Here is a 27,490-nt window from a genome sequence, read left to right as displayed (position 1 = left end):
AATACTAAGACCATACTCTTCAGTTCAGAGAGATTTAAGATTTTTAAAAAGGGTTTTTAAATTGATTAGCTTTTTTCGTACAAAGCCCTCACAAAATTAGGGTTGAATGATGGGGAAAGTGTTTTGGAGAGTGGCCTGAAGAGGGCAAAAGCCGAGCATGTCCCCGAAGCACCCAGGACAGCCCAATTGTTAAGAATGAGGACACCTTAAGGCTCTGGTGTGACCCATGGGCTCTACAACTTCAGCACTCTGGCCGAGGTGCTTAGCTCTCATCGTTCCTGTTACCTGTGGGGCGCTGTTGACGGACACAAGTTGAGGCTCTGACCCTTGTTAAAGACCAGCTCTACCTGGGTTGCCACCTACATCAATAATACCCAGGCTGTGTATATCTGGTCCGATTTTTCTAGCTGACATGTTGTTTTCCTTCCCTAACTATGGTGATAAAGTGCTGCCCTGAAGCTTCTGGGTGATGGTCACTGAGCAGTCCAAAGCACTTGAAATTTATGTCTTACCCCACCACACACACGCAGGCTGTGTCTAGACTGGCAAGTTTTTCCGCAAAATCATCTGCTTTTGCGGAAAAACTTTCCAGCTGTCTACACTGGCCGCTTGAATTTCCGCAAAAGCACTGACGATCTCATGTAAGATTGTCAGTGCTTTTGCGGAAATACTGTGCTGCTCCCGTTCGGGCAAAAGTCTTTATCCGAAAAACTTTTGTGCAAAAGGGCCAGTGTAGACAGCAGAGATTTGTTTTCCGCAAAAAAGCCCCGATCGCGAAAATGGCGATCGGGGCTTTTTTGTGGAAAAGCGTGTCTAGATTGGCCACGGACGTTTTTCCGCAAAAAGTGCTTTTGCGGAAAAGAGTCCGTGCCAATCTAGACGCGCTTTTCCGAAAATGCTTTTAATGGAAAACTTTTCCGTTAAAAGCATTTCCGGAAACTCATGCCAGTCTAGACGTAGCCGCAAGGTCTGGTGTGCTTGTTCAGGCCTGCATAGCTTTCCCACCAAGTGTAATTCCTCTCCAGAAAGGCACTGCCTCTCACATGCATCGCCAAGAAGTGCTATAGCCACTCAGGAATGCTCATCCTATTGGGTCTTCCCATGAAAGGGTAGGATAACTAGTGTAAAAAAACTGAAGTAAACTATAGCGTAATATACATAGAGGATTTTAATTTTTTTCCCAATGGTTGATGTGTCACATGCTTTTTGGCATCATACTTCCACTGTGCTGAATCGGATTGAGACCAGGTCACCAAGCATGTGCTTCAAAGGAGCATGGAAATCATTACTCAGAATGTCCATGAAATTAGGAACTCACAAACCACCGAAGTCAGTCAATGAGCAGCTAGCTGAAACTTCAGAGAATGAAAAAAAAAAAAAAAAAAAAAGGATTAGCTCCAACCAAGAGACCCTGTTCTCCAGAGAACCACTAGATTGCTTTGGTGTTTGAAACTAAGATTTACTTCAGCCAGCACAGCATGGCTGAAATGACAGAGTAATAATAGCTGCCAGGTGGTTAGTGACAGGTTCACCTACACGACCCCTCTTGCATTTTGGTACCAACCACCATTAGCAAAAAATGACACAGAACATGGATGTTGTGTGCTCTAACCGTGTTATGAGGGTTTAGAACAGTGGTATTTTTTATTCAGAGCTGCTGTTTATTTTGGCTAGTAAATCAAATGTCCCATTTAGAATCCCTTGGGATGTTTGTCATAAATAAGACAGCGTTCAGGATTTTATTTCAAGTTAAGATGAGAAATACTGTTAAAGCACAATAGAATACATTAGGAAAAAATAACACTCCACGAACAAAGGGAAACATGAAACACCATTGCAGCATGCCACTGGGCTCATCTCACTCACAGAAATAGTCCACTCATCTCTTTCAGTGCCTTTTTATGGGGAAAGAAAAAAGGAGGCTTTTGGTTGGTTAGTTAGTTTGGTTTGCCAGCCACTCAGGATTAATACAAAGTCCCAACACTGCTTGGATTTACTGCCAGTGCCTGCAGTAAAATATGAAGTGTCAAAGCCAACAAGTCTATGCCTGCTGTTAACCTCTCTGGGTTTTCTAAATTAAAATTATTTGGCTCCACCATTTCATTTAATTAGGACTAGTCCAGGCCAGTGCACTAATGATTTTTAAAAGAAAGGGATGAGAAACTTTAGCATGGAGTTTGTCCAAGTGCAAAGAACATTTCAAAGAAGTCAAGGATAATCAGACACCATGGTTAGAAAATTGCTTGCTGTTATCATGCACAAAATCCTCATACTCAGCAATACCTTTTTTTGTTCAAAGCAGGTTGATTTTACAGTAGATACCTGTCACATAGCAACAGAACATTAATAAAATATTTATATTAATATTTATATTATTTATGTTAAACTCCCATGTTTAGAAGCTTTTAATGGAAAAAACAATTACTGCTTTTTAAAAATAATAAATAATATTGACTTTTTTCTTTACATTAAAAAAATCTGTACATGATTACACAATGTAACAAAATACATTTCTGTTTTCCAGGCTAAGGCCATCATCTTTGGGTTAGATCTTCATGTAAGGAGGTTACAGGCCCATGGTTTCGAATTTGTGTATTTCCCACTGCACAAAAATCAGACTCCCAGGGTACATCTACATATCAGGGCTAAAGTCAAATTAAGCTATGCAATTTCAGCTATGTCAATTGTATAGCTTAAGTCAAAATAGTTTAATTTGGCTTTTGGCTCTGTATTCATAGCAGGAAGTTGAAAGAAGAACACTTTTCCTTCAACTTCCCTTACTCCTCATGAAATGAGGTTTACCATGAGTCGGAGTAAGAAATCCTCCAGCTAGACATTATTTCAAAATAAAGTCTTGTAGTGTAGATGCACACTATGTTATTTCGGAATAATGTTTGTTATTAGCTGTTGTGTAGACATACCCCCCAGGGTTCCTAGATCTACGCGTTGCCTGTCATTTACATGCAAAGAAGGAATCTGCTTACAAGGAATGTACTGTAGTAATATCTGCATGCAGGAAATAGCTAGGGTATGAGATTATTTTAAAAGGACAAGTGCATAGGGCAACAACATTTGAAAGTACTGAAGCTTTTTTTTTTTAATTCTTATAACTGAAACACCCAAGTGTTTGTCTTCCAATTGTAGCTAGAAAAGTTCTTTAGATGGCATATATTTATCAACATGGCACTTAGTGAGCTATTACAGACTGATATTCCCTAAGGACTATGTCTCTTAACCAACATACCTTTTATAGACGGGATGCCCAAAGTTTGCCCAAATAAGGACAATTGCATCTAATAGGTAGAAAATGTGACCAACTGAGACTACTGTCTTCTGGCTCATACCGAGCTGTGCTTGCTGGGACATGCCGTTTCTGCGGGACATGTCTCCATATCAAAGATGGTATGGCCCTGTAGGCTGCATTTTAGATGCTAATGGGCTATTTTTGCACTCTGGCTCTTTTTCCAGAGGTGTTGGTCATGCGTCTCACTGGAAAAATGTATTCTAGGAAACACTGGATGGGAGGAACTGTCAGCTCACAACGACAGGTCTCACTATGACAGATAACTTAGACTAGGAAGAATTCCTCTTCTTTTCAGACAGAAAGCACTAGCACTACCTCTCCTGACAGCACCAAGTCCTTGAGCAGACAAAGGAAGCAATTACTGTTATAGCTTCAAGTCAGACTCTGAAATCTTTAAGATCACAATATTGTTGCCACAAAACAAAGAGGCGGCATGCAGCAAAAAATGGCATCTGGGAGAAAACTAGAAGTCTCTGTGCGGGTGGGTGTGCACGAGGACTTGTGTGTGCATGTGCTTTTTTACAGGGATGAAAGTTTGCACACCTCTGTAAAGCACTGACATTAAGGCTCTGCTGCATCGATGAAGTCCAGACATTCTCCTGCAGCAACAGGGAGATCTTCTCAGTTGTTCTGCACACTGCGTTCCCTACTCAGCCTCAGCTGCTGTCACCCCAGTCATGCTGTTTGCCATTCCTATCAAATCAATAGCGAAAGCCCCATGGAAATGCAGACAAGTGAGTTTGCATTTGAGCCCCACTGCACCAAAATCACATGACAATGCAAGTGTGCAGTTCTGCTTCCAGGATCTTCATTAGAAACAGGACTCCTGGGATTCTGGGTCATTGTGGATGGGAAGCTTGTCATGTTCCTGGTGATGTCCATTATGTAAAACTGTGTACCTAAGAGGGGAAAGCAAAACAGAAAGCAGTTATTAGGGCAAATTTAAAAGGGAGGCAGAGTCTTTTCTTTGTTCTGGGGAGTCTTGAGACCGAGGCAGGGGGCTGCAGAGTGCTCCCAATGTCCAGGTTCACTGCTCCACCTGTCAAGTGAGATGTAAATTCAAACTTTGTTCACGATGGGAGAAGATGTCCGTGTCCACAATATGATCCCTGTCCCTGCAAATGGAATCGGGTCCATGCAGAGCTGAGCTATGCTAAGTACCCACAAGAAACAAACTAGAAAATTAGAAGACAAAGGATTCTGGAGTGGATGTTGGTGACTGAGCTGTCAACACAGAACTGAATCTTTTTAAAGCCAGAATTAAAGTATCACTTTGCTTTGGCCTGGAATGCATGTGCCTTTTCGAGTGACACAGAGACCTGTCCTCTGAGTCATGTGAACCAGACAGTAAAACAACTGAGATCTAGTAATCTCCATTCTCGCGTACAACTGTATTCAGTACTGATTGTTTCATGTTCAATCAAACCATTGCCAGCCAAGAATCCAGCCCTCTGGGGACTCCTGAAATACACACCTGGCCTTGACTGAAAAATGAGAGCATTCTGAATGTTAAACACTGCTTAATAGTCACAAATTATTCATTTCCTGGGCTCTAACTGAAGCATCTGTGAATGAAGGCTGGGGTAAGGCAAGGGCCTCCACCTCTGAGTCTTATCCCACTGCCTCTACTATCAGGCAGTCTCTTGCTGCCCTCCTCCAAACAGCTTTAGGTACAGCAAACTGCATTGCTGGCTTAGGCTGGCATAGATATGCAGCTCTGTTTTCTGTCTCTAGTACAAAGGGGGAGAGGGAGAAATGCTCTCTGCTGAAGCAATTAATTACAGTGACTCCACCCCTGCAAACCCGTGAGGTCAAAGCCGTTCAGCTCCCCAGGTGGATCCAACAAGCGGAGGCTCCTTCAAAAATGCCAGAATGGGAGATGAGTTCTTTTGGGAATTTATCTACAGCTGGGTTCTTCATAGACCTGATTCTAGGGGTTGTGACAGGGCCTTTGTGCTGCTTTGTAAACCCAGCTGAATGGATTACCCTTGATGTCCAGTGGCGTAAGGGAACCTACAGGAGGCACAGAGCTAGCCTAGAGGCTCTTGTGGGAGAAAAATCAAATATCTCCAATTGTGTCTAAGGGGGGACTGTGCAGGAAATCAAAACTCTCTAAAAGAAAACTGCTGCAAGGGTTAAAAGTTTTCCAGACCTCTCTCCCTGTTACAGAGAGAAATGATCGCCATATTTGGGGTTGGGAAGGAATTTTCCTCCAGGGTAGATTGGCAGAGGCCCTGGAGGTTTTTCGCCTTCCTCTGTAGCATGGGGTACAGATCACAGCTGGAGGATTCTCTGCATCTTGGGGTTTTCAAACTATTTGAAGGCTTCAATATCTGAGATATAGGTGAGAGGATTATTCTAGGAGGGGGTGGGTGAGATTCTGTGGCCTGCACTATGAAGGGAGTCAGACTAGATGATCATAATGGTCCTTTCTGACCTTAAAGTCTATGGCTGTGTCTACACTGGACCACTTATTTCAGAAAAGCAGCCTCTTTTCCAGAATAAGCTGCGAGCTGTCTACACTGGCCGCTTGCTTTTCCGGAAAAGCAATGACGATCTACTGTAAAATTGTCAGTGTTTTTCCTGAAAAACTATGCTGCTCCTGTTCGGGCAAAAGTCCTTTTCCGGAAAAACTGTTCCGGAAAAGGGCCAGTGTAGACAGTACAGTAGTCTTTTCCGCAAAAAAGCCCCGATCGCGAAAATGATGATCAGGGCTTTTTTCCAGAAAAGCGCATCTACATTGGCCATGGACGCTTTTCCGGAAAAAGTGCTTTTCGGGAAAAGCATCCTGCCAATGTAGACGCGCTTTTTCCGGAAATACTTATAACGGAAAACTGTTCCGTTTTAAGCATTTCCGGAAAAGGGTGCCAGTGTAGATGTAGCCTATGAGTCTATGAGTCTATCTTAACTCTAATCAAGACCCTTACAATGCCTCCTATCTCAACTTAATGGAGACTCCTAGTCTGTCACAATTTGTCATGTAAACTCTTATCTTTATCACAGTTTGCCTTGTAGACTCCTCACTCAGGCTCTGTCTAGACAGGCAAGCTTTTCCGCAAAATCATCTGCTTTTGCGGAAAAACTTGCCAGCTGTCTACACTGGCTGCTTGAATTTCCGCAAAAGCACTGACGATCTCATGTAAGATTGTCAGTGCTTTTGCGGAAATACTATGCTGCTCCTGTTCGGGCAAAAGTCTTTTTCTGAAAAACTTTTGCACAAAAGGGCCAGTGTAGACAGCAGAGATTTGTTTTCCGCAAAAAAGCCCTGATCGCGAAAATGGCGATCAGGGCTTTTTTGCGGAAAAGCACGTCTAGATTGGCAACGGACGCTTTTCCGCAAAAAATGCTTTTGCGGAAAAGCGTCCTGCCAATCTAGACGCGCTTTTCCGAAAATGCTTTTAACAGAAAACTTTTCCGTTAAAAGCATTTCCAGAAAATCATGCCAGTGTAGACGTAGCCTCAGGTTCTCATGTGCCTTTGTACTGTAAAATTTACTTCTAGCAAATGTAACTTTGATATGTTAAAAAAAACAATCAACAACTAAACTGTCTGAACATACTGTATAAAGGATCCCTGAAACTGTCTCTCAGGGCTGCTGCTGCTCTCACTCTGGTAGCTGTCAGCCTGCATGCATGCATAATACAGTTTTCCTTCTAGATTTCTCTCCTGTCTCACTGCTTTGACTTCCAGCCTCGGACCCTTCTGGGGACTCTGTACCCCAGGGGAGCAAGATTTCCCCTACACTCTATGACCATGGTCACCAACTGGTAAATCACGATCTACCGGTTGATCTCAGGGGCTCAATTAGTCGATCTTGTGCTCCCTCTGAAATGTGCATCTGCGCACAACAAATTTTACATCGGCACTCTTCATTTGCTGACCAGAACCACAGGTGAGTAGTTGTGGCAGTATGGTGGGATCTGCTGAGCAGCGTTTGGAGGGCTGAAACACCCTAGCCAGGGGGGCTGGATCAAAGAACGGCAGCTGTACAGCCAACTGGATGTGGCATTCAGCCCGGGGAAGCTGTGCCGTGTTCCGGCTGGTCAGGCAGCTTCCTTTTTGCTCCAGCCTGACTAGAGTGAGGTGCAGTCTCCCTGGGCTGAGCACGGGGCAGCTGGGCTGGAGCAAAGAGGAGCGGCTGCCCATCCAGCTGGCAATGGCGGTCAACCCGAGTGCACCACACTCCACGTGGGCTGGAGCAGAGGGGAAGACGCCCGGCTAGCTGTTCAGCCAAAGCAGAGGCTGCGCCGCGTTCCAACCGGTCGGGCGGCATCCCCTCTGCTCCAGCTCATGTGGAGTGTGGTGCACCCAGGCTGAACGCCATGGCCACCTACCCCCTCCTAGAATAATCCTCTCACTTATATCTCAGATATTGAAGCCTTCAAATACTTTGAAGACCCCAAGATGCAGAGAATCCTCCAGGTGTGATCTGTACCCCATGCTACAGAGGAAGGCGAAAAACCTCCAGGGCCTCAGCCAATCTACCCTGGAGGAAAATTCCTTCCCGACCCCAATATGGTGATCAGCTAAACCCTGAGCATGTGGGCAAGACTCACCAGCCAGACACCCAGAAAGTTCTCTATAGTAACTCCTATCATCCCTCCATTGACTTATTTACCACTGATAATGAATGGTCAATTAGTTACCAAGATCATGTTATCTCATCAAACCATCCCCTTCATAAACCCATCTTTTGCCCCCACTACTTCCCTTGGAAGGCCGTTCTAGAACCTCACTCCTCTAATGGTTAGAAACCTTCGTCTAATCTCAAGTCTAAACTTCCTACTAGCCAGGTAATATCCATTTGTTCTTGTGTCTACATTGGTATTAAGCTTAAATAATTTGCCTCCCTCCCTGGTATTTATCCCTCTAATATATTTAAAGAGTGCAATCATGTCCCCCCCAGCCTTCTTTTGGTTAAGGTAAACAAGACAAGCTCCTTGAGTCTCCTTTCATAAGACAGGTTTTCCATTCCTCGGATCATCCTAGTGGCCCTTCTTTGTACCTGTTCCAGTTTGAATTCATCCTTTTTAAACAAGGGAGACTCCTTGTTCTGCCATCCATCACTACTGAGAACAGCCTCTCTCCATCCTCTTTGGAACCACCCTTCAGGAAGTTGAAGGCTGCCATCAAATCCCCCCTCTACTCTACCCTTCTGCAGACTAAACAAACCCAAATCCGTCAGCCTCTCCTCATAGGTCATGTGCTCCAGCCCCTTAATCATTTTGGTTTCCCTCCAATGGACCCTCTCCAATACATCCACATCCCTTCAATAGTGGGGGGACCAGAACTGGACACAATACTCCAGATGTGGCTCACCAGAGCTGAATAAAGGGAAATAATCACTTCTCTGGATCTGCTGGCAAGGCTCCTCCTAATGCACCCTAATATGCCATTAGCCTTCTTGGCTACGAGGGCACACTGTTGACTCATGTCCAGCTTCTCATCCACTGTAACCCCCAGGTCCTTTTCTGCAGAACTGCTGCTTAGACAGTTGGTCCCCAGCCTGTAACAATGCTTGGGATTCTTCCATGCCAAGTGCAGGACTCTACACTCTTCCTTGTTGAACCTCATCAGATTTCTTTTGGCCCAATCCTCGAATCTGTCTAGGTCACTCTTGTTCCTACCCTTGCCCTCCAATGTATCTACTTCTCCCCCTATTTTAGTGTCATCTGTGAACTTGCTGAGGGTGCAATCCATCCCCTCATCCAGGTCATTAATAAATATGTTGAACAAAACCAGCTCCTCTAACTTACACTGGAAGAAAAACTAATTCTGCACTGGGCCCAAAATTAGGAACCTTAAAAAAAAAAAAAAAAAAAAAAAGGAGCAGAAAGCTACCTGTGTCGGCAGCTTTCAGTCTTAAACAACCAGAGCCCACAGTATCAAAGCCGGTGTCTCTGTTATGGCATTCACCTCCAAGGGCTTTGAGCTTGTCCACACCAACCCTTAATTCACACCAAATTGGAGTATAAATCTATCCTGCAATTGTTCGCATGCACTATGTGTCTGTGTGGCTCCTGTGGCCAGGCCCTAAAATTCCCATAATGTGCTTTGCTCTCCCTCATTTTCAAAAGGGTGGAGCATGGTAGATTCACACCCCCACTTCCTATACATTAAGGCTACGTCTACACTGGCCCCTTTTTCGAAAGGGGCATGCTAATTTTAAACTTCGGAATAGGGAAATCCGTGGGGGATTTAAATATCCCCCGCGGGATTTAAATAAAGATGTCTGCCGCTTTTTTCCGGCTTGGGGAAAAGCCGGAAAAAAGCGTCTAGACTGGCCCGATCCTCCGGAATAAAGCCCTATTCCGGAGGATCTCTTATTCCTACTTCAAAGTAGTAATAAGAGATCCTCCGGAATAGGGCTTTATTTTGGAGGATCGGGCCAGTCTAGACGCTTTTTCCGGCTTTTCCCCAAGCCGGAAAAAAGCAGCGGACATCTTTATTTAAATCCCGCGGGGGATATTTAAATCCCCCGCGGATTTCCCTATTCCGAAGTTTAAAATTAGCATGCCCCTTTCAAAAAAGGGGCCAGTGTAGACGTAGCCTAAGGGCTTGTCTTCACCTACAGTGGCACAGATACACTGGTGCAGCTAGGTCACTGTAGCCCTTTAGTGAAGACACTACTATGCGAACAGGAGAGCTGCTTTTTTCCGGCTCGCGGTTTTGCTGGAGAAAAGCGCCAGTTTAGACGGGATCTTGCGGAAAATAAACCCTTTTCTGGAAGATTCCTTATTAGGCAGCGGCAGCCATGTTCATGCAAATGCTGTGGGGGATATTTAAATCCCCCGCGGCATTTGCAATTCCGAAGTGTCTCATTAGCATCCCTTTTACGGAAAAGGGTGCCAATGTAGACACAGCCTAGGTGTTTGCTATGTTGACAGGAAAAGCTTTTCTCATCAACACGACACTGGCAGATTTGTTTGGCAGAACTATGTCACTCAGGGGTGTAGATTTTTCACACCCCCGAGTGACATATTTCTACCAATATAGGTCTGTAGTGTAGACCTGGCCTAAGTGTCTATGTACACAAGCCCTTTATTTCCCTTCATTTGAAACTTCCATGACAATTACCCAGTCCTAAAGTGAATGTTTAAAGAGAATAGAATTGGTTCAACATTTTTGAGCATGAATGAAGAAGGAAGGCAAATAGTATTAGACCCAGGATTCATTCTTACAACACTCTAGCCAGAGATTGTCTAGAACTGCACACTCCTCTGTGCAGAGTAGGCCCTTTGTATGTGTGTGCTGTGTGTGCCTATCTGTCAGTTCCTGTGTAATGGATATAGACCTAACACAGAAGTTGGAATATGAACTCTGACAGGGCAGACCATATTCTTAATGGGAACAGGGTTATGAATACAGCATAACTGAAATATGTTTTATGCAAGATACTTCATATGAGATACCACTGGAAAGGCTGTAATCTACTGAATATGATCATCCTTTATGTATGCATGTATCATTCTGCTTGTAATCAGAAATGGATTGTCCATGTTTGGCATTTTAGCCAATATAATTTGTACCAAAAGCATGCAAGCTAAAGAGAAATTATTAGTATGCCTTAGAATCTCTCAGGGCAGAAATTTATTTTCATGTTGCTTCTGGTCTTTGGGACAAAAATTCCAATTGTTTGCCATCTGGAGAGATGTCCATGTGTAGGGAGGGGGGAGCATTCTACTTACCACAATTAGTAATCATGCCATAATGTAAAAACGAAAACCAGGGAATAGTGGATGTTCTGTATTATTCATGCCTGGTAAGTTTCAGAAGTAAACTGCCAAAGGCTTTTTTCATTGGTGGCTTGCTGTGCTATGTGATTGTTTTTCAACAGTTTCTCCTTTCTTGTGTTTTGGACTACTGACTCTTACACAGTTAACCTTTGAAGTCCAGATGTAGAAAATCTTAAGGCTCTGCCCTTCTTAGATTACAATGTTTAATTCTATCTGCTGTATGGGATCTTCATATTCAATTTATAGGCACAAACATTCACTGAATGCAAATTTCACATGGAAATGTATGCACAGGTATTTGGGCAATTGAATTTTAACATCCACTCATACTTGAAGCACTTGTCTGTTTAGCCAATTAGAAAACATGTGACTTAGCTCACCAATCACAATTAAGCAATGCTACATGGATTTTGAATAGCTAGGATAAATGTGTCAAGAGAGATTTGTCAAGAATGGTTGAATAATGAATATATCTAAGGGAAATGCAATCCATGGGCAGAAAAAAGGGCTAAAGTCATTGACTAAATTATTCACTGCAAATTATTTGCTCGGCTCTACTGCCTACAATGAGTCTACAGTGTGGGATTCTTAAATGCTGGTATTTAAAGCCATCAAACGCCATTAGAAATAGCTCCCCACTCTCCTTATGGTGTATGAAGTGGACTCTTCCCCTAACTCAGTAAAGAATGCTATTGCCATTTCATTTCAGAGGACAAACAGCATCACCCAGCATTAATGTCCGATAAAGGAGAGCCATTATCACCCATAAAGGAAAGTCTGCCTCAGGCTGTTTGCAAGCTTGCAAAATGGTATTTTAATTGCGATAATGACCAATTTGGAGATAATTGCTTCTGTAGCACACCACTGATTCTGACAGTACAATGGGCTTTTTAATTAAATGGTTGGAATTAGCTTTCAGCACAGTTGAGAGGACTGTTTCTGGATAGATCCTTGACAGACCCATGACAGAAATGAGGTGGCTGTGAGCCCAAAATATCCTGGGAATTCACCAAGTGCTAAGAAAATAATCACCAATAGGATGTAACTTCCTTGCCATTTCTGATATTCTCACTTCTATCTGTTCCCTCCCCCCCCCCTCCCTTCTGCCAATTGATTAGTACAATTAGTTAGGGAATCAAAGCCAAGAGAGATGGTACTCCTTGGCTCACCCCAGGTGCCTGTGCTGCACAACCATCCACAGGAGAACTGTGGGAGTCTGTAGTGTTGTGCCTGCCTGTCCCACTTCTTCCAACAGGAACTTTGAAATCTGGATGATCAAGTTATGAGACTTCCCATGGAATTATCTGTCATCTTGGAGTGGCTTTCCAGTATTAAACCCAAAGCAGGGAAGAAACCAGCAGAAGCAAAGAGGGCATCTCTGCCCTAGAAGAAAAGCTGCTGGCAAGTTGTCCTTCACAGGTAACAAACCAAACTGGCATGTTATCTACAAGCATGATACAAGCTAACACTGCAATGAAGCTAATTGTGCCATGGTAGGCTAAGCTTAGGCCTGAGCTCAACATGAGACCCAGAATTTGTTGTAGTCAAGGGGCCAATTCCCCACTCTCATTCTGAGCATGGTGCAGGGCTGGAAAAAATAGCAGCTTGACACCTTTGCATCTCCTCTTTCTGAGGGGACTGCTCTATCTTGTGCTCTACTACTAAGAATGCTCGGACCTTTCTAGTAGACAAAAATAGCTGGTGAATAGGAACATCAGTCCCCATTCCTGGATCCTGTGAGGGTAATATAAGGCTAGCTACACTTGCCCAGGATGCCCCCTATGCTAGGGGAATTCCCCAGTGGCCACATACAGCATTACAGCCATTTTGCGCCAGCAGAAGCAATGTAAAAGTACTGGAGAACAGTCATGAATCAGTCCCCTTCACTTGAACAGTAGCTCAGGCCTAGCCCTTGCACTCATCTCCATCTTTGACCTCAAGGCTATTGGTTTGATATCAGTCTGTGATTTGACGTGAACTCAACCTTCATGGCTACTGCAAGGATGAGGGGCTGCTCCACATCTGGAACCTCATGAACTCCACCCAAGGGTTTGAATTGCGTTAGCAGGCACAGCATGTGCATATCCTGTGGGGAGTGAAGATAGCGCCTGCTGGCTGGAGCTGTCTCACTAATGGACTACAGGAGGAACTCATGCGTGGCAGCTCCCTGCACTTTTTGAAGCCTTTGTATAAACATTGGACTTCTCTCTGGCTCCAGTCTTGTTATTGCAAATAAAAATATTTCTTCCCAAAGTGTAATAACAGCAGAGAAAAAATCCAAAAGCAAAATACCCAGAACATTTCAAGCATGGTGAAAGCATCGATCTTAGCCTTGCAGAGGACAATTTTATGACAAATACCTCTGCCTCCCTAAGCCCAGTCTATGTAATGCAGCCTCACCTGATCTGGTGATCTCCCCCAACCTGTCTGTTGATAGTGTCGAGTACTTGGTGAATAGGAAACTTTATTTTGAATTCACAGGAGCCTGGTTTCTGTTGTTGTGGCAGGGAAATATATGTTGAAGATTTCTACCCAAGTTCTGCAGCCACTCTCTGGATAAAGTTTAGAAAGATTTGATTTGATTGGGGGTTTGTTAATTCTGCTCCTACTTAGATAATGAAGAAAACAGTTTTTCATCATTATCAAGATTCACGGAGATAGATTGGGGTTTATTATATATAACTGAAAGGCTACTAAAAGGCTAGCACATGCATGTTTGTGTTGTCTTTGTACATTTTTTTTTTTGCTTTTCCATGTACAATGAAAATTTGTGTTCTGTATGTAATTGTGTTAGTGTATATGTGATTTTGTGAGTATCTGAGTTGGGATGAAGCATTTTGTATCCCTCTGTTTTAATTCACACACTTGCTGTATGAAATGCTTTAACTTAGCTGGAGCACCTTGGCTTTTTCATGGACTGTAAGACCTAGGCTATGCCCCACACTTAATGCTAGCTACATGCTGCAGCTGTACCACTTTAGCTCTTCAGTGTAAACACTCACTACAGCAGTGGGAGGTCTTTGCTCTTCCATTGATCTAGCACTGTCTGTACCAGGAGCTTAACATGGTCTCTCAGGGCTATGGCTATGTCAATGTACATTTTCAGGCTAGACCGGCCTCTAGTAAATAATAGGAATATTCCATGTGCTATTTAATACACCTGTTTAAAAATATTCTGTCCTCACCCTGAAATTTAAGTACCAACAAAATTTAAAATCTGAACTGCAGGAAAAATACCACTGTAGCATACACCACTGCACTGGGTATTGGCCAGACATATTAAAACACAGTGCCTGCCCTAAGGGGTTTACAATCTAATTTAAGATGCAACAAGTGGGTGTAACAGATGACAGGAGTGGATGGAGGAGGGAGGTTCATGGTAACTCTCACAGGAACAAGCAACAACAGACTTGCTACATGACAATTAGCAGATTTCAAGTTAAAATCATTTTTAAATAAAGCAGTGATCTCAGGGATCCCTAATGAAGTGGGGTCGTCAATGCAGCCAGTCCCTATAGCAAATGAAGCTCCCCACTCTGTCTCTGTATTCTGTGCACTCAACTCAACAGCAGCCTTGTAGTATTATATTGAGGCTATGTTTACACTGAGAAGGTTTGGCAATGAAAATGCAAAAGTCACCAAAAGTGAACACCGGTCAGACTGGTTTTTCTGCCTCCCATTGTGGACATTTCATGGCCACATTGCTAGCACCCTGACGACAGACAGAGCAAAGAAATGTGGGTAAGCACCCCCTAGTGCAGTGCTCTGGGAAGGCAGAGCTGATCCCTGCACTTTTTGGGATTCCCTCATAGCTCCGTGACCTCTCTGCTGAGGAATGTCAAAGCAGTACAGCCATCTCTCCAGCCCTCCCCCTGCAGTCCCCTTTCTGCCTGCTGCAATGTACCTAGCCAGGCAGAACAGAAGCATTCCAATGATTTGTTCTTTGTTCCCCAAATGGAGCAGCTCACCCAGCTATCAGATACTTCCCGTAGCTTTGAAAGGGGAGGGGCACATTCTGCAGGGCAGCAGAGATCTAAACACAGAGCACAGTCATCAGGACAGGCATTGTGGGATCCTGGCAGAAGCCAGTTCTCTCAACAGAACAAATAGCAGAGTCCACCCTGGCTTTTTGTCGACAATAAAGAGAGGGAAAAAGACAAAAGTCGCTCACAGGGCTGGGTGTTTTTTCCCAACAAAAGTCCCATTGCAATGTAAATTCTCTCACTGTTTTGTTGCTAAAAGGCTGTTTTTGGTGACAAAACATGCCAGTGTAGACAAGGCCTGAGTTCTCCAACAATCCCTGATCCTGTAGATGTGTCATAACTATGGGTAGAAGAAATGCAGATTCCGCGGGTCTTCTGTTTCATAACTGGTGAGTAGAGGAGGAACAAAGTCTTCAGCCCTTCTTCTCCTGATAAGAGCTGTAAAGAACATGCCTGATTAGAGAAGCTTTGTTTTATAACCGCACGCTAAAAGCAGTTAAACCAGGCAGCCCCTAAGTGCCTATCCTAGTTGCTATGGGGTTGTGTGCTAAAGCTTTAGGCTGCGTCTAGACTTGCGTTCACTTTCGAAAGAAGATATGCAAATTTGGTGGTAATTTGCATATCTTCTTCCGATAGCTTTTTCAAAAGAGTTTTTTTTTTTAAAAAAAGCAAGCAGTCTACACATGGTTCTTTTGGGGAAAAAACCCTTTTTTTGGAAAGAACCTTCTTCTTCAAAAATTGAGGTTTACAGGTTCTTTCAAAAAAAGGTTTGAACTAAACTGCTTGCTTTTTCAAAAAAAACTTTCAAAAAACCGATCGGAAGAAGATATGCAAATTACAGCTGAATTTGCATATCTTCTTTTGAAAGTGAAAGCAAGTCTAGAGGTAGCCTAAGTGGGAAGCAGATGCACATAAATAGAGTGTGGAGTAAGGGGTTGGAAAGTAGATAACAGAGCTGGGTGAGTACAGACCACTGCAACTTAACAAGGCCTTGAGGCTGTCTCTCTGCCTTTATATTTGCTCTTAATATGAAAACCAATGGTACAGAAGGCTGAGACACAAAATCATCCAAAAGATCTAAACTGCATATTATTGTCTGTATGAGCAGAACAACCAGTAGGTGGCAGAGTTGAGGCACCCTACAAAATAAAGAAGGGAGAGATGGTGAAATGAAGTTTCCAGGAAAGAAGCCTGGTTGAGAGATGGCAACCTCCAATTTCAGCCTGAGAATCCAAGGAGTCTCTGTTATTGTCAGACATGGTGAAGTACCTTTTCACTGTGGGTTGATAAAAGCAGGCAAGATGACCTTACACAGAGCATCCTGAAAGGCAACAGAGATAGAGGACGCTGAAAAATGTTGTGAGTAGACCCTAACAGATTTAAGAAAACCTAAGTCCCAACTACATCATGCTGCCAAACTGTAGTGGGAATAGTTTGAGTGAAATCAAAACAAGAGCAGAGGTGGGTGGGGAGGTGGCCGTATTCCACTGGAACCTAGCAACGACGGTGAATCTGGAGTTGAGAGTACCTCTTAGGGTTGAAAGCTGTTGGTCTAATCAGCCTCCAAGTATCAGTCTTTCTTAGGAGACTGATACAGCTACATAGTCTGTGCTGACCCATTGCAGCTATTTACAAGACCCCTTTTATAGCAGTCATTCAATAAAGTGTCCATTGCTCAAAGCTCTGTTCCCTTCTGATGCATTTTGAGAGAGAGAAAAATAACCCCATGCTAGAGTAAATCAGGTTTACAATTAACAATGGCTTGGCAGACCAGAGTAGGTTATTTTAATGGTTACATTATTCTGAAATAAGCCTTCCACCATCTGTTTGGCCTCATAATTACAAATGCAAACAACGTAATTTACAATTGCAACATAAAAAAAAATAAAAAAGAGACAAGATTAAGATGAGTGTGTCTGATAGTTATTCCAGGCCATCAAGCATCTGTTCCGCTTTATTCCTGTTTCAGGCACAGGTGGAAAACAGCCTTTTTGGTCCTTTATTTTGTAGCAGAGAGTTACTCACAATGTCTTTTCCAGCAATAGTTACAAATGTAGCAAAAGAAAGTGGGGAAGACTTGGGACAGACAATGTGATATAATCATGTTTGTATCTGCTTTAGTGTAGGGATGTCATAGTAGACAACTACATGGTTAACCAATAAACCTAGGCTTTTTGTCGACTACACGCATTTAGGGAAGTAGTGGGGGCAAAAGATCTAGCTGGCTTCAAGATTAAACTAGATGGTTTTATGAAGGGGATGGTTTGATGAGATAACATGATCTTGGTAACTAATTGACCATTCATTATCAGTGGGAAATAGGTCAATGGAGGGATGATAGGAGTTACTATAGAGAACTTTCTGGGTGTCTGGCTGGTGAGTCTTGCCTACATGCTCAGGGTTTAGCTGATCGCCATATTTGGGGTCGGGAAGGAATTTTCCTCCAGGGTAGATTGGCAGAGGCCCTGGAGGTTTTTCGCCTTCCTCTGTAGCATGGGGTACAGATCACAGCTGGAGGATTCTCTGCATCTTGGGGTCTTCAAAGTATTTGAAGGCTTCAATATCTGAGATATAAGTGAGAGGATTATTCTAGGAGGGGGTGGGTGAGATTCTGTGGCCTGCATTGTGCAGGGGGTCAGACTAGATGATCATAATGGTCCCTTCTGACCTTAAAGTCTATGAGTCTATTTACTCCCCGCCTTGCTGCCTCTGTAGCAGAGACTGTGGAGATGGGGGGGGGAGGGAGGGATAGGCAGGAGCCAGTACTGGGAGGACCTGGCTTAGAAACTCCCCGTAGTACCAGCTTTGCGTTGCCACCTGCCCCCACTCATGCTGCTGCCTCTAGCAGAGGAAGCAGCATGGGAGAAGGACAGGGGAGACTGCTGCTCTCCACAGACAGAGGCTGCTCCACATCCCACAGAGCAGCCTCTGTCCACGGGGAGAGGAGGGGGGGAATGAGGGTCCAAGCTCTCCATGGATGGAGGCTACTCCATAGCAGAGGTCTCTGTGCGCAGGGAGCACAGACCTCCCACAGATAGAGGCTGCTGCTGTGGAGCAGCCTCTGTCTGTGGGGAGCTGAGACCCCCCGTGGATCAGGGGCTTCTGCTACTATCAGAGGGTATGTCTACACTACCACCCTAGTTCGAACTAGATTGGTAATGTAGGCAACCGGAGTTGCAAATGAAGCCCGGGATTTGAATTTCCTTGGCTTCATTTGCATCTTGCCAGGCGCTGCCATTTTTAAATGTCCGCTAGTGCGGACTCCGTGCTGCGCAGCTACATGCGGCACGGACTAGGTAGTTCGGACTAGGCTTCCTATTCCGAACTACCGTTACGCCTCGTGAAACTACCTAGTGAAGCTACCTAGTCCGTGCCGCGTGTAGCCGCGGGCACGGAGTCCGCACTAGCAGACATTTAAAAATGGCGGCGCCCGGCAAGATGCAAATGAAGCCCAGGAAATTCAAATCCCGGGCTTCATTTGCAACTCCGGTTGGCTACATTACCACCATAGTTCGAACTAGGGTGGTAGTGTAGACATACCCAGAGGCAGTAGTGTAGGGTGGCAGAAAGCCAGTCTGTGCATGGAGCTGGTTTTTAAATTGGCTCCCCTTGAGGTCTGGCTTCTGCCTGCCACCCCGCGTTCTTGCCTTTGATAGAGAGGCAGCAGCATGGGGTGGCAGGGCACATTTTCATTTAATGTTTAACTTTTTTTAAAAGGTTTTATTTGTTTCCAATGAAAACTTATGTTCTGATGACAAAAAAAAATATTTCATTGAAAATGTTTCAAACAGCTCTAGTGGTAAGACTTGAGGAAGTTCTCAGATGATCCTATCAATGGGGTAGGCTTTACACCACTCCCCCCAAGCTCGCTAAAGGCCAAGCTCAGACTTGAGGGATCCCTAGGGATCCACAAATTGTTTTGATCTTCTCTGGGATCCGCATTGGCTCCACTGGAGCCTCCCAAAGATCCCAAAATGTGTGAGTGGGTGATCATGGGCATGGTTAAGCAGCCCTTAGAGGTCTCGCCTTTCCCAAATGACTTCTGTGAAGCTTGAAGAGGGACAATGAGCTGCTTTACTTCCAGCCCACTCATTCTGGGCCCTGCTTGTTTATCTCCAGCCTTTCCTCCAGTAGGTAACTGGACTCTGCAAAGTCAGGAGTGAGGTAGCAACAGCGACATGGAGAGAACCATGCATGGTCTTGGATACAATCTGACCCCCTCTTTATATGTTCAATATTTGAAACTATTTTCTGGCAGCTTTAATAATCTACTTCCCCCAGGCTATGTCTAGACTGCAGGAATTTGTCGGCAGAGTCAATGCAAATGAAGCGCTCATTTGCGTTTCTTGTGCTGTCATTTGCATAGTATAGTCTCTTCCGATCCTTTTTGCGGAAGGTTTTTGCGCAAAAAATAAGCAGGGGCCATTTTGCGCAAAAAAAAACCTTTTGTGCAAGATCCCATATACCTCCTTTTTGAGGCATAAGGGGTCGTGTGCAAAAGGGTTTTTTGTGCAAAATGGCCCCGTCTACACTGCTTGTTTTTGCGCAAAAACCTCTTCCACAAAAAGGATCGGAAGAGACTATGCAAATGACAGCGTGAGAAACGCAAATGAGCGCTTCATTTGCATTGCCTCTGCCGACAAATTCCTGCAGTCTAGACATAGCTCCAGTGTTCAGTTATAATTGTACGAGACAAATCATTGTAATTGGCACAATGAACCTGGGGCTATAGTCACTTCCCTCCAAAGGAACCACACTGCTATCCATTTTATTGTTGGTCTTAAAGGGCTCTTGAGAAATCATCAAGTCTAGTTGCCGGTGCTAAGGCCGGACCCAGTAAACCTAGTGTCCTAGACCATTCCTAACAGCTGTTTGTGTAATCTGTTCTAAAAAGTGTCCAATCATGGGGATACAACCTCTCTTGGAAACCTATTCCAAGGCTTAACTGCCTCTATAGTTAAAAACTTCTTCCTAATACCTAATTTAAATCTCCCTTGCTGTAGATTAAGCCCATTACTCCTTACCCTACCTTCCCAGGGACATGGAGAACAAATTATCACAATCTTTTCATACTAATGCTTGTCATATTCAAAGGCACTTATCAAGTCCCCCATAATCTTCTTAAGACAAAACATACCCAGTTTTTTTAACCTTTCCTCATGGGTCAGGTTTTCCAAATCCTTTATCATTTTTATCTTTCCTTTATTTTAATCATTCTAAATCCTTTATACAACATCCAGAATTGGACACAGTGGTCCATCTAGTGCCTCATGAGTAGAACAAGACAATTACCTCCCATATCTTATATACAGGGCTGGCTCTAGGCACCAGCAAAGCAAGCACGTGCTTGGGGCAGCACATTTCTAGAGGTGGCATTCTGGCTGAGAGCCGCCCGCTGAGTGCGGACATGAGCTCGGCACAGCCCCCTGCAGCCCAAAACTCCGGAGCACAAGCGATCCGCCGGCCTCAGCCTCCCAGGCGCTGGGATGACAGGCACCTGCCATGGCGCCTGGCTGGCTACTAAAGGCTCCAGGCTGCACCATGAACTCTCTGTCCAGTGGAACCAAGCACAGGCGCCATGTGGCATTGGCATCACCCTTGGAACACGGATCATGGGGGAGGAGAGGTTGGGCCCAGCCCTGAGAATGGGGCATGGAGCAGTATCAACACAGACCGGGTCTGACTCAGCCCCAGCTAGTCCCTGGGGCGTTCCGCTCTCAGTGCGCCCTGCCCAGAGCTATGACCTGCTCCATTTCTGATCCAGTTGCCCTCTCCCTGGCCCTCAAACTTCCCAGCAGTGACTGTGTCAAGGCTGAACGTGGCCCAGGAGAGCCCCCCCCAAACTGCGGATGACTCAAGCCTCAGCCTCCAGCAGCGCTCGGAAAAGAAGCGCGAGCCTGTGTGTGTCCAGCTTAGGCAGGTCCCCTTTCCCCTCAATGCGCCCAGTTTGACTGATGGGAATGGAGCCCCCGAAACACCCGGGGTCTTATATGGAGGGACAAGTGATCCCCCGCTCCTTGGATCATGTGCAGGGAGCAGCATTAGCCCAGCTCCCTGGCGTCCCCTCTGGCCAGTGTCTCAGACCGCAGAGCTTGAAGCTGGAGCCTTGAGCATGCAAAACTAGCTGGGCCCTGTGGTGTGTGCCTGTGATCTCAGCGCCCGGGGAGGCTGAGGCCGGCGGATCGCTTGAGCTCAGGAGTTCTGGGCTGCAGGGGACTGTGCCAAGTGGGTGTCCGAACTGAGGGTGGCATCGACATGGGGAGTCCCTGGGGAGCCAGGGATCCCCAGGTTGCCTAAGGAGGGGTGATCCGGCCCAGGTCGGGAACGGAGCAGGTCCCGTGTTGCTCAGTAGTGGGATGGCGCCTGTGAACAGCCCCTGCAGTGCAGGCTGGGCAAGACAGGGAGACCCGGCATCTCTTTATGCCGCCCCCCACCGCAGAGCCCATCTGGGGAATGGGACATCCACATGGAGGGGAGCCGGAATGCGGGGGGAGGGGAGGGGAGGGAGACACCCAGGCATCAGGGATCTTCAAAGCGCGATCGGATCCCAGACACCAAATGTCCAGGCTGGGCACAGAGACTCGAAGCGAGCTGGAGGGCTCGCAACTCATGTTTCTCTCTCCAAAACCTGCAGCACATCATCTAGTGTGCCTTTCAGGATCTCTGGTGAATGTGCACCCCCTGCTCCAGTCCGGATCCCAGCTGTTGATTTGGCCTCCATTATCCTCCCCCAAGGCTCTGTAGTGGGGGTGGGGGGAAGGCATAAAAAGAGGCCGGGTCTCCATGTCTCGCCCAGGTTGCGCTGCAGGGGCTACGCTATCCCACTACATGTGCTAACCCACTACTGAGCAACATGGGAGCTTTGACCTGCTCCGTTCCAGACCTGAGCCAATTTGCCCCTCCTTAGGCAACCTGGGGACCCCAGGCTCCCCAGGGACCCCATGTCGATGCGGCCCTTAGCGCGTACACTCGCTCAGCACAGCCTCCTGCAGCACAGGACTCCTGAGCTCAAGCGATCTGCTGCCCTCAGCCTCCCCGGGCGCTGGGTTCACAAGTACCCACCACAGGGCGTGGCTGGGTTTCCCTTTTCCCGCTTGCACCTTCACACTCCAGTGCCAAATGCTGGGCTTGTGCTGGCTGCAACCGGCCCCAGGAGCCCAGCTCATTCTCCACAATGTTATTTGCGTTACGGCGCGTCACAGCGAGGTGACAACACTGGACACGGGTCCTTGGGCACAGCCCCGGTCCTGAGAATGAGGTGCGGGGCTGTGTGAAAAGACATCGGGTCTGGCTCGGGCGCTGCCAGTCATGGGCATGCTCTACTCTCCATTGGCCCCGGAGTTTCCACATGCTCCATTGCTGACCTGGCTCCCCTCACCCGTGGCCCCCCGGGGATCCCCAACTTACTGCAAATCACCTTTCAGCCCAGACAGCAGCTCAGCCTGACAGCGGGCAGCCCCTGGACTGCGAGATGCGACCCACCTCAGCCCCCTGCAGCGCACGGGGAGGGCCTGGGCTGCCTCGTGTGGGCAGGGGCCTCCCAGCTCCCCATTTAAGCGCCTCTTGTCAGTTCTAAGCTTTGGCCACATGGAGCATGATCAGACTGAGATCCCCGAGGCTGAGCCCTGTGCGCCACGGGACACAGACTCGCACCCAGGCCCGTGTGGAGCCCCGAGGCCTTAGACAGAGCAAAGTGTTTCAGCCCACGGGAGGCTACTCGGGTCCCAGGAGCAAGGAACAAGCTGCCACCAGGGCAATGGCGGGGAGCAGGGTCGGTGACACGTGCCCAGAGGATCCCACCTGGCGATCCGCTCCCGTGTCACAGAGCCGAGTGTCCCTGTTCTGCCTGCCCCAGCTCTAAGCACCAGGAAAGCAAGCCCCCAGTCCCACTCCACTCATGTCTCTGTCAAAAAACGGGGGGAGGAGGGGGAATTTTTGCTTGGGATGGCAAAAAACCTAGAGCCGGCCCTGCTTATATATGACACCCTATCTTTTTCGTAACTGCAGCATGTTGTTGGCTCATGTTCAGTTTGTGATCCACTACAACCCCCAAATACTTGTTAGCAGTTGTACCACCTAGCCAGTTATTCCTCATTTTGTAACTGTGCAGTTGAATTTTTCTTTCTACATAAAGTGCTTTGCACTTGTCTTTATTGATTTTCATCTTTCTGATTTCAAACCAATTCTCCAATTTGTCAAGGTCATTTTGAATTCTAATCCTGTCTTCCAAAGTGATTGCAGCCCCTCCCAGCTTGTGTCATCTCCAAATGTTCTAAGCTTATTCCCCACTCCATTACCCAAATCATTAATGAAAATATTGAATAGCATCAGACTCAGGACGGACCCCATGAGACCCACTAGATATGCTCTCCCAGTCTTACTGCAATCCATTGATAATTGTTCTTTGACTACAGTCTTCCAATAAGTTTTGCTCCCACTTTATAATAATTTAAGCTAAATCACATTTCCCTAGTTTGCTTATGAGAATGTCATGTGGGACTATCCTGTTATCAGATTAAAATATGACCATACAGATCAGGGATCAGCAATCTTTCAGAAGTGACGTGCCAAGATTTAACTTTCCCCATCCCCCTCAGTGCAAGCCCTGCCCCCTCCCAACTTGCCCCCGCATCCTCCTTCACCCTCTCCTGCCCCACATCCCTGTGCCCAGAGCGCACACACCAGCAGGGCAGCAGCAATGGGACTTGCAGCCCCCCAGGATTGGCCCTGGGGTGAAGAGGAGCTACGGGGGCAGAATCACTTCCCTGCATGGCCCAGCCATTTGCCTGGGGCTGGCCCCTCACTGGCCGGGCACAGCAGGATAATAAGGAAGGATCTCCCTGCCTGCAGGGAGCAGCCACAACTTAGCCTGGGTGCCCCACAGAGGCAGCAGCAGCATGTGAATGGCTGCACCACCCCGATCTGTGGAATAGCCCCACCCTCTCCCATAGCAGGAGGCAGAGCCTGTAGCGGGGGACAGAGGGTGTTTATCCCTCTGATCCCGGAAGCTGCACATCCCAAGGAGGCAGAGCCCTGCACAGGGTCATGCCACCTGCTCTAATTGCCAGGCCACCCAGCCACTACGCCATCTTGCGTGCCACTTATGGCACATGGCCAACCCCTGATATGGATCATTGTTGGAACCACTGTTATATATTTGCAACAAATCCTGTACAAAATGTGGCATGTACGATGTCCATCAAAAGGTTATGAATTTACTGAATATGATTATGCTATTTATAGGAATGTATCACTTTTGTATTTGAAAGTTATGATTATCAGCTTTATACCTATATTTTAAATGTTTCCTTCTGGGAATATGTGGTTCATCCAAAGGATATTTAACTCACAATGGGAAGACACTAGTCTATGATGAATGAACTTTTCTGGGGAACTTTCTGTGTGAAGTATAGGTAATGGCTTCTGCTGTGACTAAACAAACTTATGCATGAACGTGTGACTTGTGCGTGACTCCATACTCCATCTTTACCTGCAATGTATAGTAAGAACAATGGGATTCTCTACTCATGGCAGAGCTATAAAAGGCCCTGGAAACACTTCAGTTTTGCCTCTTTCCTGCTCAAATCTCTGGACTATGGATTCACGAAAGGATAGAGGTCCTTCCAATGATTTGGAAGCAATCAGAACTTGACTTAAGCCAGCAGTTTATTCCATCACTACTACAAGCCTGAACCAAGAATTTTGCAATTATTATATGTATTTGATTCCTTTAGCCAATTATTTATTTTTCTTTCTTTCCAGTCTGCATTAATGCCTATAAAAGCCCATGGTGATCCACAACCGGCTGGAAAACCATGGAGAAATACTTCTGGTTAGTTAGTTAATGCCTATTATGCCCGCTGGCATGTACGGCAGCAACCAAGGTTCTCCATTTTTGTTTGTCTTTGGCCATTTCTCCAGTGTGTCCCAGTTGTAATTCATTCTCTTAATGTCTGCCTCAACAGTACGCTGCCATGTTGTGTTGGGCTTCCCACATTTCCGTCATCCATCAGGCGTCCAGTTAAGTGCTATTTTTACAATGGCGTCTTCCTCCCTTCTCATCTCGTACCCGATCTCATCACTTGCCTTATCCATCTCCTTCTGGTTAATGTACTATATAAATAACTGGTTTTAGATTACATTTGATAAAAGGCCTTTGCTACTGCTATCTAAGGGCATCTTCCTCACTGTTATTATCTTCGGGTATGTCTACACTACAAAGTTAATTCGAACTAACAGATGTTAGTTCGAATTAACTTTGATAGGCGCTACACATACGAACTGCTAGTTCGAACTTAATTCGAACTAGCGGAGCGCTTAATTCGAACTAGGTAAACCTCATTCTACGAGGACTAACGCCTAGTTCGAATTAAGTAGTTCGAATTAAGGGCTGTGTAGCCACTTAATTTGAACTAGTGGGAGGCTAGCCCTCCCCAGCTTTCCCTGGTGGCCACTCTGGGCACCACCAGGGAAACTCTTCTGCCCCCCTCCCAGCCCCGGAGCCCTTAAAGGGGCACGGGCTGGCTACGGTGCCCGTGCCAGGTGCAAGCCTGCCAGCATCCAGCCAGCAGACTATGCACCTGGCACAGCACAAACCAGCCACCCGTTGCCACCCCAGCCCTCCGCCTCTTCCCGGGACCAGGCTGGCGGCTCCCAGGAGCCTGCCCGGGGCTGCAAGAGGCGGGCGCCCGCCTGGTCTAGTGCGGAGATCGTAGACCTTATCCACGACCTCTGCACTAGGCACAGGAAAGTGGCCGTATGGGCAGGATAGCTGCCAGCCTGGCCACCCAGGAGCAGGTTTGCATGAAAATCAAGGTGGTCCAGTGAGACCCCCGACCCTGAGCTTAGAACAGCCGTACTGGGTCAGGCCAAAGGTCCATCTAGCCCAATAGCCTGTCTGCCGACAGCGGCCAACACCAGCTACCCCGGTGGGGATGGACCAAAGATAATGACCAAGCCATTTGTCTCGTGACATCCAACTCCAGCCTTCCAAAACAGAGGCCAGGGACACCATTTCTATCCCCTGGCTAATACCACTCCATGGACCCAGCCTCCATGAATTTATCTAACTTCTCTTTAAACTCTGTTCTAGTTCTAGCCTTCACAGCCTCCTGCAGCAAGGAGTTCCACAGGCTGACTTTTGCTTTGTGAAGAAGAACTTTCTGTTATTAGTTTGAAGCCTGCTACCCATTCATTTCATTTGGTGTCCTCTAGTCCTTCTCTTATGGGAACTAATGAAGAACTTTTCTTTATGCACCCTCTCCACACCACTCCTGTTTTTATAGACCTCTATCATATCCCCCCTCCATCTCCTCTTTTCTAAGCTGAAAAGTCCCAGTCTCTTTAGCCTCTCTTCATATGGGACCTGTTCCAAACCCCTGATCATTTTAGTTGCCCTCCCCTCTCCCACCCTCTCTTCCCCTCTCCCACCTCCTTTTCCCAGTCTCCCCGAGTTTTGTTCAATAAAGAGAGTTTCTATTTTTGAACACACGTGTCCTTTATTTTGTACATCAGGAAGGGGGGCTAGGGAGGGGTAAGTGGAAGGAGGTGAGGGAGGAATGGGGTACGAGCCCCTGATGGGGAGGACTGGGCTGGCTCTGTGGGCTCCTCGGGGTGGAAGCTCTCCTGCAGTCCCCCGATTGACCTTTCCCCCCATCGGATGGCAGCCTGCGGCAAGTGCAGCCGGGCTGATGGCCGAGTGCTGTGTTGCGCCGAGTGTGGGCATTCAGAGCACTCCAAGCCAGGACTGCTTTGCTGTCCCTCATCGAGTTAGACAAGCGAGCGGGGAACCCCTGAGAACTGTCTGTCCGGGGTGGGGGTCAGGACCCTTTAACCACAGCCCTCGGCTAGCCTGAGACAGCATCTCCACGCTCGAAGTCCTAATCTGATGTCCTGCCGGCACTGCTTCCGGCCATCCTTAACCTCGGTTCAGGGTCCACTCAATGTGGACATGCTAGTTCGAATTAGCAAAACGCTAATTCGAACTAGTTTTTAGGTCTAGATGCACTAGTTCGAATTAGCTTAGTTCGAATTAACTAATTCGAATTAAGTTAGTTCGAATGAGTGCTGTAGTGTAGACATACCCTCCCTTATTATCATCAAAGAAAAGGAAATACTTGCATCTAGATTACTAAGATTTTTGAAGTGTTCAAAGTTTGCTAAATGGAAATGTAGAAATGATTGAAGGTACTGTTTGATGCTTCCAGTTGTGTGTCTATATTAAGTCACAGTGCTTAGACTGTATATTTACTTTGCTCCATCTAGCGTGATTATGTTGTTTTCAATACATGAAAATAACTATAGAATTATGGACCAAAGATTTCAGCATGAATTACAGCCTCAAGGTCTTGCAAAGATCAAAGTTTCGGGGAGAGAGGTTCTTGCATGGACTACCTATGTATATAGCAGCAATGAAAATCAAATACAGTCAAACTTGTGCTATCTGGAACTTAAGCATCCAGAAAACT

At 46.2% G+C, this 27,490-nt stretch overlaps 1 protein-coding gene and 2 non-coding genes across 3 annotated transcripts in view; 1 reads left to right on the top strand and 2 right to left on the bottom strand.

The window, feature by feature from the left end:
- Positions 1-1,022: 1,022 nt before the first annotated feature.
- HTR4 (5-hydroxytryptamine receptor 4) overlaps positions 1,023-27,490 on the bottom strand; it is a 308,882-nt gene continuing 282,414 nt past the window's right edge. Inside the window, exon 8 of the mRNA XM_006138098.5 lies at positions 1,023-4,203. Within this exon, the coding sequence (XP_006138160.1) occupies positions 4,116-4,203 (88 nt within the window). The 3' untranslated portion in view covers positions 1,023-4,115. The remainder of the gene's footprint in view (positions 4,204-27,490) is intronic.
- Positions 21,147-21,440, top strand: LOC149523517 (signal recognition particle RNA). The gene has a single exon (XR_016347001.1).
- LOC149523516 (signal recognition particle RNA) lies at positions 21,791-22,093 on the bottom strand. The gene has a single exon (XR_016347002.1).

This window comes from Pelodiscus sinensis, chromosome 16 (genome assembly GCF_052426305.1).
Source record: "Pelodiscus sinensis isolate ZL-2025 chromosome 16, ASM5242630v1, whole genome shotgun sequence".
NCBI classification, from domain to species: domain Eukaryota; kingdom Metazoa; phylum Chordata; order Testudines; family Trionychidae; genus Pelodiscus; species Pelodiscus sinensis.
The sequence above is the reverse complement of the archived record's forward strand: the minus strand, read 5'-3'. Positions and strand labels throughout refer to the sequence as shown.